General features: G+C 36.7%; 1 protein-coding gene across 1 annotated transcript in view; it reads left to right on the top strand.

The window, feature by feature from the left end:
* CCDC148 (coiled-coil domain containing 148) overlaps positions 1-13,251 on the top strand; it is a 197,272-nt gene that overhangs the window by 44,757 nt on the left and 139,264 nt on the right. The window contains exon 9 of the mRNA XM_040971994.1: positions 11,265-11,403. Coding sequence (XP_040827928.1) covers positions 11,265-11,403 — 139 coding nt within the window. The remainder of the gene's footprint in view (positions 1-11,264; positions 11,404-13,251) is intronic.

Below are 13,251 nucleotides of genomic sequence, written 5' to 3'. Positions count from 1 at the left end.
CAGTTACCCTACTAGACATATATCCAAAGAAAGTGAAATCTGTGTGAAAGCAAATGTTTGAAAAAAATGTGACACATATACACAATGGAATACTATTCAGCCATAACAATGATATGAAGACATTAGGTGACATAACGTTAGTAAACACAGAAAGGCAATTATTACATGATACCCCTTATAGGAAATCTAAAAAATCTAATCTCATAGCAGTAGAGAGTTAAATCAAGTTACAGGGGCTGGAGAGAGATTGGTGAAAGCGTACAGTGTTAGTAGGGATAAATTCATATGCTCCATATTGCTGTAGGGTGATTGCATTGATACCAGTGTAGTCCGTATTTCAAAATAGCTAGAAGAAAGAATTTGGTATATCTTGCTACTGTGTTTGAAAACTGACATGCTTTTAGTTGGCCATTGTGGACATTTAGGCAGTGAACCAGTGAATGGAAGATATCTCTGTCTCTAATTATTTCTCTCTCAGCCTTTCACATACACACAAAGGAAAACAATTTTTTTAAACAGCAAAATAAGTCTTCTAAGAATAAGCAGACCATTCATATTAATGAATACCTCTGACTGAAGGTACAGATGAATTTAATTCTCACTTTGCCCAATTTATAGATTCACTTCAGAAATAAGGAAACTGCAGCTCTAAGGAAGCTGAGACAATTCTACAGTCCCTGTCTTGCAGAGAGCTGAGCAACAGTATGCCTTTCTGCCAATCCAAGCAGAAGGGTTTGCACACATACCATACAGTTTTGAACACTCACCTGTGCCAAGGCGTTGGTAAATCACATTGAGTGCTAGATCATTTTCTGAAAGAATACACTTATTTGAAAAAAACTTAAGATTTAATTTTATTTATTTGAAAGAGAGAGAGAGAAAGAGACAGAGAGAGAGAGAGACAGAGAAGATCTTCCATCCACTGGTTCACTCCCTATATGGCGGCAACAGCTAGGGCTCAGTGGTTCAAAGCCAAGAGCATGCAGCTCCACCCTTGGTCTCCCACATGGATGCAGATGCCCAAACACTTGGTTCATTCTAATAATTTCTCAGGTCATTAGCAGGGAGCTGGATTGGAAAATGGAGCATCTGGGACTTGAACTGGTACCCATATGGAATGCCAGTATTGTAGATAGGAGCTCATCCTGTTATGCCATAATGCTGGCCCCAGTATATTCCCTTTTTCCAAAACATTTTTAAAATGACCTTATACAGGGTATTTTCAACGACATTTAGATTCTGCTTGGGCTGTGTATAACATGAAGACAATTTAATTGCTTGTTTTACACTCAGATGAGATTGTGGCTTTTTAATTTTCTAACATTTGGATGAATTAATCATATAGATGAGACATAATTATCTGATGCTCCATTTGGTTATGTCATATCTGAAGTCAATATGTGTAAAAAGCTGTAAAGCAGTAGCAAGTAATTTCTACTTTATTGTTTGATAGGCACATTAAATTTTATTATCTTGGTTCATAATTAATAGTCTATTATTTTATGATATCTTAATCTAAATTTTATTTAAAATCCACAAAGATTTAACAAATTTGGTTCCTCTGTATATGCAATGCCTGTAGTTTCATATGTTTTCAACTAAATTATTTCAGTGTACTCTACTTGCTAATAAATTTCAGTTCTCTAAGGACTTTTCATGGATTTTTTCTCTTAATACAGAAACAAGTACATATATTAAGAAAATTCGTTTTTAAAGTAGAGGCAAACAAGAAAAGAACTTTTAATGAATCTAAATTCCCAGCACCCAGAGATATCTTCTTGCAACATTTTATATATTTCAGATGTTCATATGCTGTTCATAAAAATGAAACAATACTGGATACATATCTATTTTCCTATTTTGAATCATATCCGGCATTATTCAATAGATGTTTAGTTTCTTCTATGTTCTAGTCATGTGTTAAATGTTTTTACAACTTTCTATATACTAGAGGCATACCACCAATAGTAGAATTCTGCTATATAAATACAATCCATTTTCTATTTTTGGACATTTATTAATTCTATGTTTTAGTATTTTTTCAGAAAACCTTGGAATGGGCAACTTTTCTACTGTATTTGGGGTAATTCCATTATTATTCCATTGAAATAGATTTCTAGAAATTGCTGAGTGCAAGGACATAATAATGTCTAAGTGATGCTACGTTTAAGAGTGCTGCTAAAATGCATTTTCAAAATCTAAAAATAATGTATGTTTTCATTGGTAGACTTGTATCCCGACTGGTTCACTTTTTGAACTTGGTTGTCAGGTCTTTGTAAATTGCTGTCCTTTGTGAATATCACCAGTTTTCACTTCGCATTCTTTTTCTGGGTAACAAAGCCCTTTTACTATCCTCAAGAAAGTTTTACTCAAAGGGAAAGTCATGCATAAATTTGACAAAAATCTGACTTTTCCTGTATTTCAAGGTAAACCATATCCTCTATTGCTGAACAAGGCAAAATAGATAAAATCAACATCCAAAGAAATACCTAAGAAAGCAAATCTGGTCAATAGTTAAATTTTCTTGAAGTGTAATTTGAAATAAGCAAATGCTCATAGGTATGATTGTTACTTGATACGTATAAGGCAGAATAAAGAGAATGAAAGAAACAGCAGACAACTGGCATTTGTTCACTTGAGGAGGTCACAAGAGGAAACATTCCAGTCTTTTTCCCAGGTGCGTGTCGTTCTTAGAGTTTCAGTCACTGGGCATGTCCAGTCCCTGGGCTGGTTGTGTGCTAAAGTGATTCCTCGAGGGGAGGACTCCTCATACACAGAAGCATCATTATTGCACTTTCAGTGTGTACTCGCTCACTTTGGTTAGATGATCAAGTCAGGGAACATCCTGGGTCACTGCAACTCCACTTTTTCCTTGACTTCTTTCAACATGATTTTCAGAACTGGTGTTAGAGTTTATTGCTAACAGTCTAAATAGCTGTACACAATTATTTAACATTTTTCATGTATCTTTAGCAGCTTTTCTTTAATTGCATCAAGAAGAATCACAGTAATTATTTTCAACTACTCTTGTCTGAACTCAAAGCCACAACTGGTGCTAATTCAACCAGTGTTGGGTTTGTTGTAGGAGTAAAGTGTATTTTGAATCCTCTTGGTCATGGTGTAATGTATTTTATCAAGAGACAAAATAGGTCCAGTTTTTATAGGATGTGCTCCAGATTTGTCTTAGAGTTTGCCTTTGCGTCATTGTATTTACTAGCATGTTATGTGTTTGTGAAAAGTAAATCAGGTCATGGTTATAAAGGCCTAGTTCAACAGCCCTTACTGTTAGCATCACTGACCTCTTGATGCAATTGCTTCTGCAAGAGATTACACAGTTTAATGATGCAGGAGCTTCATTTTTCAATATACAAGAGACTGAAAAATGTATCACAGCACAGAGGGGTGAAAGTAATTTTCAAGAGGTTTCTATTCTTCACTGGGTATGAAATCAGATTAATCTTGAGTAAATCAGTTGGAGAAAATGGAAACATAGCAACTTGACAGATTCCTGTCCAGGATAATTGACATCTGTTATTTTTTTACCTGGATGATACAAACTGACTCTGTTATTAAAATAATATGTGTAGCAATATGCAAAGGTAAGAGCAAAATTTCTATGGATAACAGCATTCAATTTTGACATGAGAAGAATTATAACATCTATTTTATATATCAAATCAATTGCTCATAACTAGCTTTCTCTGCACCTTGAATTCTAGCTACAGTAAATTATGATTCTTTGAGGAAACCATATCATTAGAACTGACACTATGAAAAACTAGTAATGTAAGAAATCATAATCATTACATTCACAAGCTCATGTTGTTCTTTCATATCAGTGCCTGTAAATGAGCATAAAATTGAGCATTGTTAATGTCCAAAAAAAAAAAACCACTGAGAAAAAGGCCAATATTCTTCTAATCCATTCTTAGAATTTCTTCATGATTATTGGTAGTTCTGATGTTATGGCATTTTTATATGGCAATTAAAATTTCAGGTGCTCTGGTGATGGTTAATTAAATTTTTCTCATATCCTGTAGAAATTTATCAGTTTTATTATTCTTGCTTTTGGATCTGAAAAAATCATTCATAAAAGCTATGTAAAGTAACTATTCAACCTTTGGGGTGAGAGTGGGGGAGCAAGAACATTTTTGATTGTAGTAAAAAGGAAAGTGTTCTCCTGGGGGCATGGTTTTGGATCAGTATAAAGATTTTAAAAAAGTTCGAGCAAATAATGATCTGCTTGTTACCAGTTCTTTTCATCTGAGCTTGAGGTGTGTTTTGTCTTATTTTCAAAGTGGCACTTTTGCTCTCAGCCGTAGAAAAGCATTTAGGTCTGGGGCATGCTAGGTCTGTGTGTCCTTCATCTCCACAGCCTTCATAATCCTTTTCTACCAAATCTATATTAGGATGCCACATTTAAAAGTAATTGTTCTTTCTTCATCTGGCCAGAAATTAGGTTACCTTTAACTTTAACACTTAACCCATTTAAAAATCACTGAAATAGCAGAGCACTGTCTTCATTAAGAAGTGCAGAGGCGGGCCCGGCAGCGTGGCCTAGCAGCTAAAGTCCTCGCCTTGAACACGCCGGGATCTCATATGGGTGCCAGTTCTAATCCTGGCAGCTCCACTTCCCAACCATCTCCCTGCTTGTGGCCTGGGAAAGCAGTCGAGGATGTCCCAAAGCTTTGGGACCCTGCACCCGTGTGGGAGACCCGGAAGAAGTTCCTGGATCCTGGCTTCAGATCGGCGCAGTACCAGCCATTGTGGTCACTTGGGGGGCTGAATCATCGGAGGGAAGATTTTCCTCTCTGTATATCTGACTTTGCAATAAAAAATAAATAAATCTTTAAAAAAAAAAAAAAAAGAAGTGCAGAGGCAGGGAAGTCCCAAGTCTGTCTGGTGAGGTTTGGTTTCTGCCTTCTCTTATGTCATTTACTGCAGGCTAGAAGGCTCCCTGCCAGGTGGCAATTCCAGGTTTTTCCTTTCCTTTTTCCTTCACTTTCCTTTCCATTCTATTTTCTGTGACACAGTTTTGTAGGTACAGGAATTCCTCCCTCTCTCCCCTTCTTTCCTCCTTGCTTTCCCCTCCTGCTCTTTTCCTCCATATTACCACAGTCATATTGTCCTTTAATAAGTTACAAGGTTAACATTCTTCAGCTTAAGTGTGTGATGGCACTGCAGGCATAGGCAAAGGTAGAAAATCTAGTGTCGTAATCTCAGGTTATATTGAACTGTCTCCTTGGGAGTCCTCCTTGTATTTAGGAGTAGAGACTTGTACTGCAACGTATCTTCACTCCCAGGGTGCTAATCTCCATTCTGCAGTTACAGGACAACATCCACGGTCCGAAACAGACCTTTGTGACTCCCAGGAACTGTGAAACCTTTGCTTCTGACTTCCTTTCACATTCTCTCGTCTAGAATTGTGGGGGTTTTTTGTCCATGTTCTTTGCCAAACGCTGTCTAGAGAAGTCAAAAACATACGAATGCATGTGTGTGAATGGCTTCAGGTTGATCAAATTTACTCCCAGGGTTGGAGATGCGGTTCCATTGCCCTAAAGTGGGAAAGGAGGTGAGTGGAGCAAGGTACATCCTGAATAAAATCAGGATGCTGTGGTATTTTCTAGGCTGCATACAATTATTGAAAAACCTAGCATATGGATGGCTGAGCCATTACATTTTAAACAGGCTGTTTTATCTTGATTTGATTATATTTTTCAGAAACTTTCACTACAAATTATAGTTCCTCTTTAAATAGTGTTAGAGGAGAGCTGTTTAAGTAGATGGCCTTCATTTCCACTCTTCTACTTTAAAAAATATACTTTCTAAGAAAAACAGTAAGTCTTCTATGTAAACCAAAAAGAAAAAAAAATGTGAGTACAGTCAGCTTGCTGTTTGGAAAGCACAGCTTCCAAATAAATCACTCGGCCTCTCTTCTGATCAGATTCCCATGCGCTATCCATTCTGTAACAACGTCTGGCAGGAACAGCAATGTGGTACAGCAGGTAAAGCTGCTGCTTACAACACCAGCATCCCATGTGGGTATCCCATCATGCTGGCTACTCCACTTCTGATCCAGCTCCCTGTTCATGGCTTGGGAAAAGCAGCAGAGTTTGTCACCAGCACTTGGATCCCTACCTCCATGTGTGAGATCTGGATGAAGTTTCTGGCCCCTGGTTTTGGCCTGGCCTGGTCCTGGCCACTGGGGATATCTGGGAAGTGAGTAGCAGATGGATGTTTTTTTTCTCTCTAACTCTGCTTTTCAAATAAATAAATCTTAAAAAGAAATTCTAGAATCATTTCTTTAGAACTCATTTGTTTTCACTTTGCTGTCACTAATGAGAAGAATGAAGCCTTAACTGATCGAAGTTCTGGCTTTACTCTGTGAGTGGCTATTATTATTATTATTATTACTATTATTACTTAATTCAGTAAGTTTTGAACAGGTTCTTGGAGGTCTATTTTGTTCTGTGTGTCAGCTTCCACCTGCATAGCCAGACTGAGTGGAACCTAGCTAGCTTGAGGTAAGAACCACTAATTAGGAATGGATCTCCTAGGAAGAGAAGTTACAGAGGATCAAATTCTGTCAGTCAGAAATGTGTCTGGGAACAGAGAGCTGCATAGATTTCAGACGGAAAATCAAAGATTTGTCTTTAAGCTTGGCCATTTACTGCAACAACTTAAGGCCACACATGGGATGCCTTTATCCCTTGTCATCCTGCCTGGCTGAGTCCTGGCTACTCTGCAAATGAAGTTTCCTGCTAATTGCATCTCAGGAAGCAGCAAATGATGGCTCAAGCAGTTGAGTCCCTGTCACCTGGACAGCAGTTTTGGATGGAGTTCCTGGATCCTGGTTTCAACCAGGCCTAGTAATGGATGTTGCAGACATCTGCAGGCTAAGCCAGTAGAGCAGAGATGTCTCTGTTCTCTCTCTGCGCATACTTAGGTCTATCTTATTCCTACTCTTTCAAGTAAAATGGAAATAGTAAAAGTTTGTTTTAGAAAGATTCGTATTTAGACAATGGGATGTTTATAGAGACAATTTCAGGAGCTGAATTGCTCCTGGGTGTTTGGGTGCATCTGATTTGGAAAACCCTATAGACAAGTACAGTAGAGTTATGTTTTACAGAGGATCAGATCTAATGGTGTCTGACAAAGGAATTGTGATGGTGCTATTGTTTATCCACATTAATCTGCTGGTGAATTATAAAACTATCCTTTTAATAAATGTCATTTCTTAGCATATTGGAGTTTTCCAGAAAGGAGTAGGATTTTCTCTTAAAATTCACATATATACCACAGGTTATCATTATACATCAATCTTAAGGCACCAAAAATAACCACATGTATTGCTTTATCTCTTATGTCTTCTTATGACATATAATTAACGTCTACATTGTATGGAGCATGTATTGTTTTATGCAAGTCTGTTCTGGTTCATTTTCTTTTATGGGGATGCCACAAATTCTCAGACACAGAAAAATAAATATATAAACATTCAAATAAAGCTGTGACTCAGCCCAACCCAAGAGAATTAAAACTGAATTTACTACTTTTTCCCCCAAGTGAATGATGCTGGAGTGAAGCCCTGACTTCTTTGCTTGCCATTCAATTCATAAGTGACTGGTTTCTCATTGTGCCTCACCTGTGTTACTGCAATAGCTTTCTTTCTTTTTCTAAATTTTATTTTTAAATAATGATTACATGATTGATCAGGGTGGAAAGGATCCAGGTTTAGGGAAAATTGGGTGAACTCATAGCTTCCAAATCTGCTATTTCTTGTTGTTGTTCCTAGGGGAAGGGGAGAGACAACGGGGGAAACCGCTCATGACTTTCCATATGTCCCAGTACACAGGGTTGAGGAACCACCACCTCATATCAAACCACAGTCTCAACGTGTACATATTCCAAGGGTTCTGTTCAAGTAGTTTGGAGAGTTCTGAAATGCTGCCAATTTCACCGATCCAAGGATGATGTCATCCTCCCAATTAAATTGGGTTATGATGAGGACTAGTAGCTAAGTTATGAGTCAATTTAAGAAAATTTATCTTGTCATTTCCTGGGAAATCACAATGAAATGACATCTGTGGATATCAGTATATGAGGCAGGAATGATGAATGGGATTTCATGGTAAATAACTCATTTTTCTTCAGGCAGATATTTCCCTAAGTGTAAGAAATGCTCAATAAACCTGTAAACTGTAAGGACTGTGATGTGTGATGTTAGCAACGACAGCTACCAAAAGCTTTAAATGAGAGAATTTGGATGGACAAAGCAAATAGAATTTTCAGAAAGTGGCAATCTTTTTAAAACATCAAAAAATGTTCTTAATTATAAATGTTCAGGATAATCATTTTCTCTAAGATTTTCATTGAAATTTTAGTTATTTTTTGAAACTCACAAAGAAGTTAAGAGATCAGAATGCTGTTCACTCGTTGCAATTTGGCTGATTCTGTCATTATAATCACCAGCACAGCCATTGAACAAGAACTTTGAAAGGTGAAAGCTAACTTTAGTCTCAGCCATTTTACATGGATTTTTTTTCTATACAAAGAAAAAATGAGGGTTAGATTAGAAAAGATAAATGACTAGGTTTAGATTTAGAAATGCAGAATGTATTGGATTTTATTTTTGTCTTAGAGGTTAAGGGCCATGTTTCCAGAAAATGGCTACTTTGTTACAGTGAAGAGACTATTATGTTTAAAAATACTTCTTAGGTTTTTGCTGTCCACAGGTCCCTGTGTGTCCAGGAGGCATGTGCCAGTTTTCTGCCGTCCCTCATAAGCAGCATTCTAATGGAAATCTATGACTTGGCCATTATTATTGCTTCTGTGAATATTTGCCTTATGATTTAAGCCTGCAGCCCCAGGAACCACAAGAAATTCTCTAAAAATGATAATGTTGGTAGTGTTTATGTTATTTTTCTTGAGCATGTTTTTCACTTTTATTCTACATGTGCTAGAAAAAAATGGCTTCCAATTTATGTAATTGTGGAAACGAGAAAAAGCTGTTGGGATATGAGGCTTCTGAAATGAGCAAGAAGGTCAAAATGGATGTGATGACTATGCATGGTGCACTTGGCTTGAAATATTTAGCTTTGATGTTTTATAATTGCTTCGTATGTTTCAGTGAATTTAACGTTGTCACTAAAATGGTACCTAATTAATCCATTCTTGCAATGTATAAAAATGTACTGAGTGCCTCTAATTCTCCTGCTGCTGTATTTATTAATAGCAGCGTACATTGCTTAATGTGTGCTTTTATTTGAAAAGCATTTCTGTAAATGTTTTCTTTTCTCACTTTCTCTTTGTGGACTGTCACAATTTGGCACCAACATTCAATGGGAGAGCTCATCAGAGCAATTGGTTTAGAAATACTTCTCCATTTATCAAAAGGTTTACACTGTTTTTGAGAAGTGTTGGTAAGATTACTTGTAGATTTTCTTAGGCTGGTTTCCTTAGAAAGCTGAAATAGTAATGCCAAAAGCAAATGACTGTTCAGGGCTGCAGTAAAAGCAAAGGATCAGACAGTGGAAAGTGAGAGTGCTGTAAAGTGGAGAGTGCTACAAAGTTTCAACACAGGAACACAGCCTGCCTCTTTTGGAGTCAAGTGGGATGACCTGGTGCAATCCTTGTTAGCATGTTATTGATTGTTTTCTGGAGAAGGGAGGGGGCATCTATCAGATAAGACACAGACCATCTCATTGATGGGAATTAAAGCTACTACAGGCTATCTAGTCAAAGCATCAACAGCATCCATCATGTACATGAGTGATAATTTGAAAGAAGAGCAGCTTATTGGATCTAGATTCCATCATTACCCCATCCCCAGAACACATCCATCAACACTTGAAATCAAAGGTGGAAAATCAAACTGTATTCAGTTTCCTTTGATTATAAAAACAGTTTCAAAACAATACTGAGGACTTGGAATTTTTGTTTTTCTGTAGTATTCTATATGTCCAACGCAGCTATTAAATGCATTCTTGTCACCAATGAATAAAAATTAGTTCTTGATCGCGTCTTGGCCTTTTGGCTAAGATCAAGTGTAAAATTAGTTCTTTGAGAGAGGACCTGAAATACTGTCCGTTAAAAAGTAAAAGTATCTTAAATGCCAGATTTGCTCAGACAAGTCTTTCTCCTGTCTTAAATCTCAGTTGGGGATGTGGTATTTGTATATATACATAACTGATTCAGACAGGATCCAAGTGTTTGTTGTGTTCAGTGAGTGAAGGCCACTTAACTTCTTTCTTCCAATAGATTATTATGTTGTGCCAAAGGATTGCTTCCTAGTAGAATGCCTCCAACCCTCTTTTCCTTCCCATTGTGGAGCAGATGGAGCTGAGTTTTCTTTGAAAAACAGCTTTTATTCTTTGTTACTACCTACCAGAATGAAGAAGTGTTTCAGAGATACTAGGTAACCTTGTATGAGGACAGTGGAAATTTTACTAGTTCAATGAATTAGTATAATATTTTTGTGTTTTGTTCTGTTTAAATTGTCAAATAGTTGATAGGACGATGGACTCTCTACCATTGTCCATACCTAAAATATCAGGATAAACTTAGAGTAGAATGATGGATTTACAATTGTTTATGAAGGATTATAGTACTGTTATAATACAAGGGGAGTCAGTGGGAATGAGGGGACTTCGGAAGGAAAGAAGGGAAATCCCAGAGCCTATGAAACCGTATCATATAAATAAATAAAGTGTCAAATGGTTTCCAGAGGAATAGAGGCATATGAAAGTTCTTCGAATGATACAACTGACTTTGAAGTGTAAGACTAACAGTAGCAATAAACAATGGCAAGTTTCCATCTTAGATCAAAGAGTATTTTCTGATGATGTTCCTCTGATTGCATTTATGTTTGATTATTCAGATTTAGTAAGCAGAAATATGATATGCAAATAAACTCAGAATTTAAAGAGATACTAATTCAGTTCTGTGTTCAAGCTGATATTCCAACCTTTTCACTCTGTGCAGGATTTTGCTAACTTATTTTTAAAAAGATTTGCTTATTTGTTTGACAAGCAGAGAGAGAGAAACAGAAATTTTCCTTTTGCTGACTCATTCCCCAGATGCCTCCAAAGCTGGGGGTGATCCAGGATGAAACCAGGATCTAGGAACCTCATCTGAGTTTCCCTTGTGAGAGACATGAACTCAGATAATTGTGCCCCATCTGCTGCTTTTACAGGTAAATCTGCAGAATGTGGGCATCTCAGGCAGTGGTATAACCCATGTTATGACATTTTTGTTGTTTATAGAAACTTCCAACTCAGTGAAGAAGAAAATTGGATTTATCAGGCTGTTTTGGATCAGTATCCTGGAGATCTCTATGGCAGAAGGACTCTATACCTGGATATGTTACAAAGATACTTTCCTCACAAATCTAGGCGGCATTTGGTGAGTGCTGAACCTCACTATCTAATGGGAAGTTACATTGTTTTAGCAATCAGTTGTTCAGTGGATACACATCCCCTCACACACACGTATTTAAAACGGCATATATATATATATATATTATGTTTGCTGAGCCTCCAAGTTCAAGGCTGGTCTGGCTAGTGTTTGAAACCCAGGTGTTTGCATAGTCACCTGCCTACCCTCACAGGTCCTGCAATTCACAGAACCTTCCAGATGCCATTCCCTCCAATGGGGGGAAGCTGACACTGGCCTTGAGGTCAGACACTTACCTATAGTCTCTCCACCACCACTTGTCTGCCTATACTCCCTGGATTCATCAGGAACACAAATGTCCACGTTTAATAATTCAGGGACATGACTTAAATTTTCTGTAGAAGGAACTGGAAAGTTTATTGTTATGACTTTAGTTGGCATAGAGAAAGGCAAAAAAATGAAGGTTGTTGCATCATCAATTCTACAAAAAACATAACATATTTAAATGAGGATATTTATTCTCAACTTTCAAATGAACTGTGTAACAAAATATTATCACATCTGCTTCCATTTTATGGTTACTTTAAATTAAGCAGTAACATCAACACTCGTGTATAGTGTCAGTCCTGTGGAGAACCCATGCACTCACCAAACAGTTTCTGTTTCTGTTATCTTGGTTTCTGAATGAAGATAATGAAGGGAAGGTCACTCAGTGGGACCATATTCTCTCTTGATTTCTATTTGGTTTTGTGCTGGCCTTTATTTTGAAGTGGATATGCATTATTAACAATTCACTGGGACTTTTACAATTCTTAAATTAAATCTTTATTTCCAACTTGCTTCTGTAACCAGCTATCATTTTTAACTTTATGGATTTGCATATTTTTCCCACCATTAGCATGGTAAAATTTTCACACTTACTTTTTACATTGAGTTGGTTGGTATGTGACTCTGCCAGTATATATGTCCTTTCCTTCTAAAACATGTCATTTTAATCAAATAATCCATTAGCTTGAATATGGAAAATTACAGCAATAAATTGTACAACTTTGACTAACGTTTTCAATCACTGACCTCAGTTTCAACTTTGAAAAAAAATTGTTTCTTAAATTATTTTATTCTAAATTTTTTTAGATTAACATGTAAGACTTACACATTTTTATGGAGTACATTGCAAAATTTCAATACATACATATAGCATAAAATGATCATTCCAGGCAGGTGGCCTTTCCCTTTCTTTTACTTGGGTTGGAGGCAATGAAGTCCCTCTTCCAGTCCTTTATATAATATATAATGGATTATATGATCCTTTATAATATATAATCCTATATAATATATAAATATTAATGTGTTATATATTGTATAATATATAAATATATAACAATCCTATATAAGATATAAAGGATTATTGTGAGCTCTGGCTGCACCACTCTGCTATGGAACGCTGAAACTTGTTGCTTCTGTGTGTGTTTTGGCACTCATTACCAAAACAATCTAGGTACACCTAGGTTGATTCTGCATCTTGATTGTTGTGAATAATGTTGCAATGAACATAGGAATCTAGGTATCTACTCTGTATGTTCATGTTGTTTCCTTTGAGATATATATCCAGAAAAACAGTAGCCACATCATACAGTGTTTTGAGAAACTTCCATGCTGTTTCTCCATAAAGGTTGCGTTAATTTGCATTTTTACCAACAGTGTGTAAGTGTTCTTTTTCTTCATATCCACATTAGTGTTTATAATTTTTGCCTTTTTTTAAAAAAGGATTTGTTGTATTTTTATTTCAAAGAGTTACAGAGAGGACACACAACAGAGAGAGAGAGAGAGTCAGAGAGAGTGAGACAAAGAGAGATC

The sequence above is a fragment of the Ochotona curzoniae genome, unplaced genomic scaffold, assembly GCF_017591425.1.
Source record: "Ochotona curzoniae isolate NIBS_2020 unplaced genomic scaffold, NIBS_Ocur_1.0 contig_2210, whole genome shotgun sequence".
Lineage (NCBI taxonomy): Eukaryota > Metazoa > Chordata > Mammalia > Lagomorpha > Ochotonidae > Ochotona > Ochotona curzoniae.
Note: the sequence above shows the minus strand (reverse complement) of the source record. Positions and strands in the feature narration are given on the sequence as shown.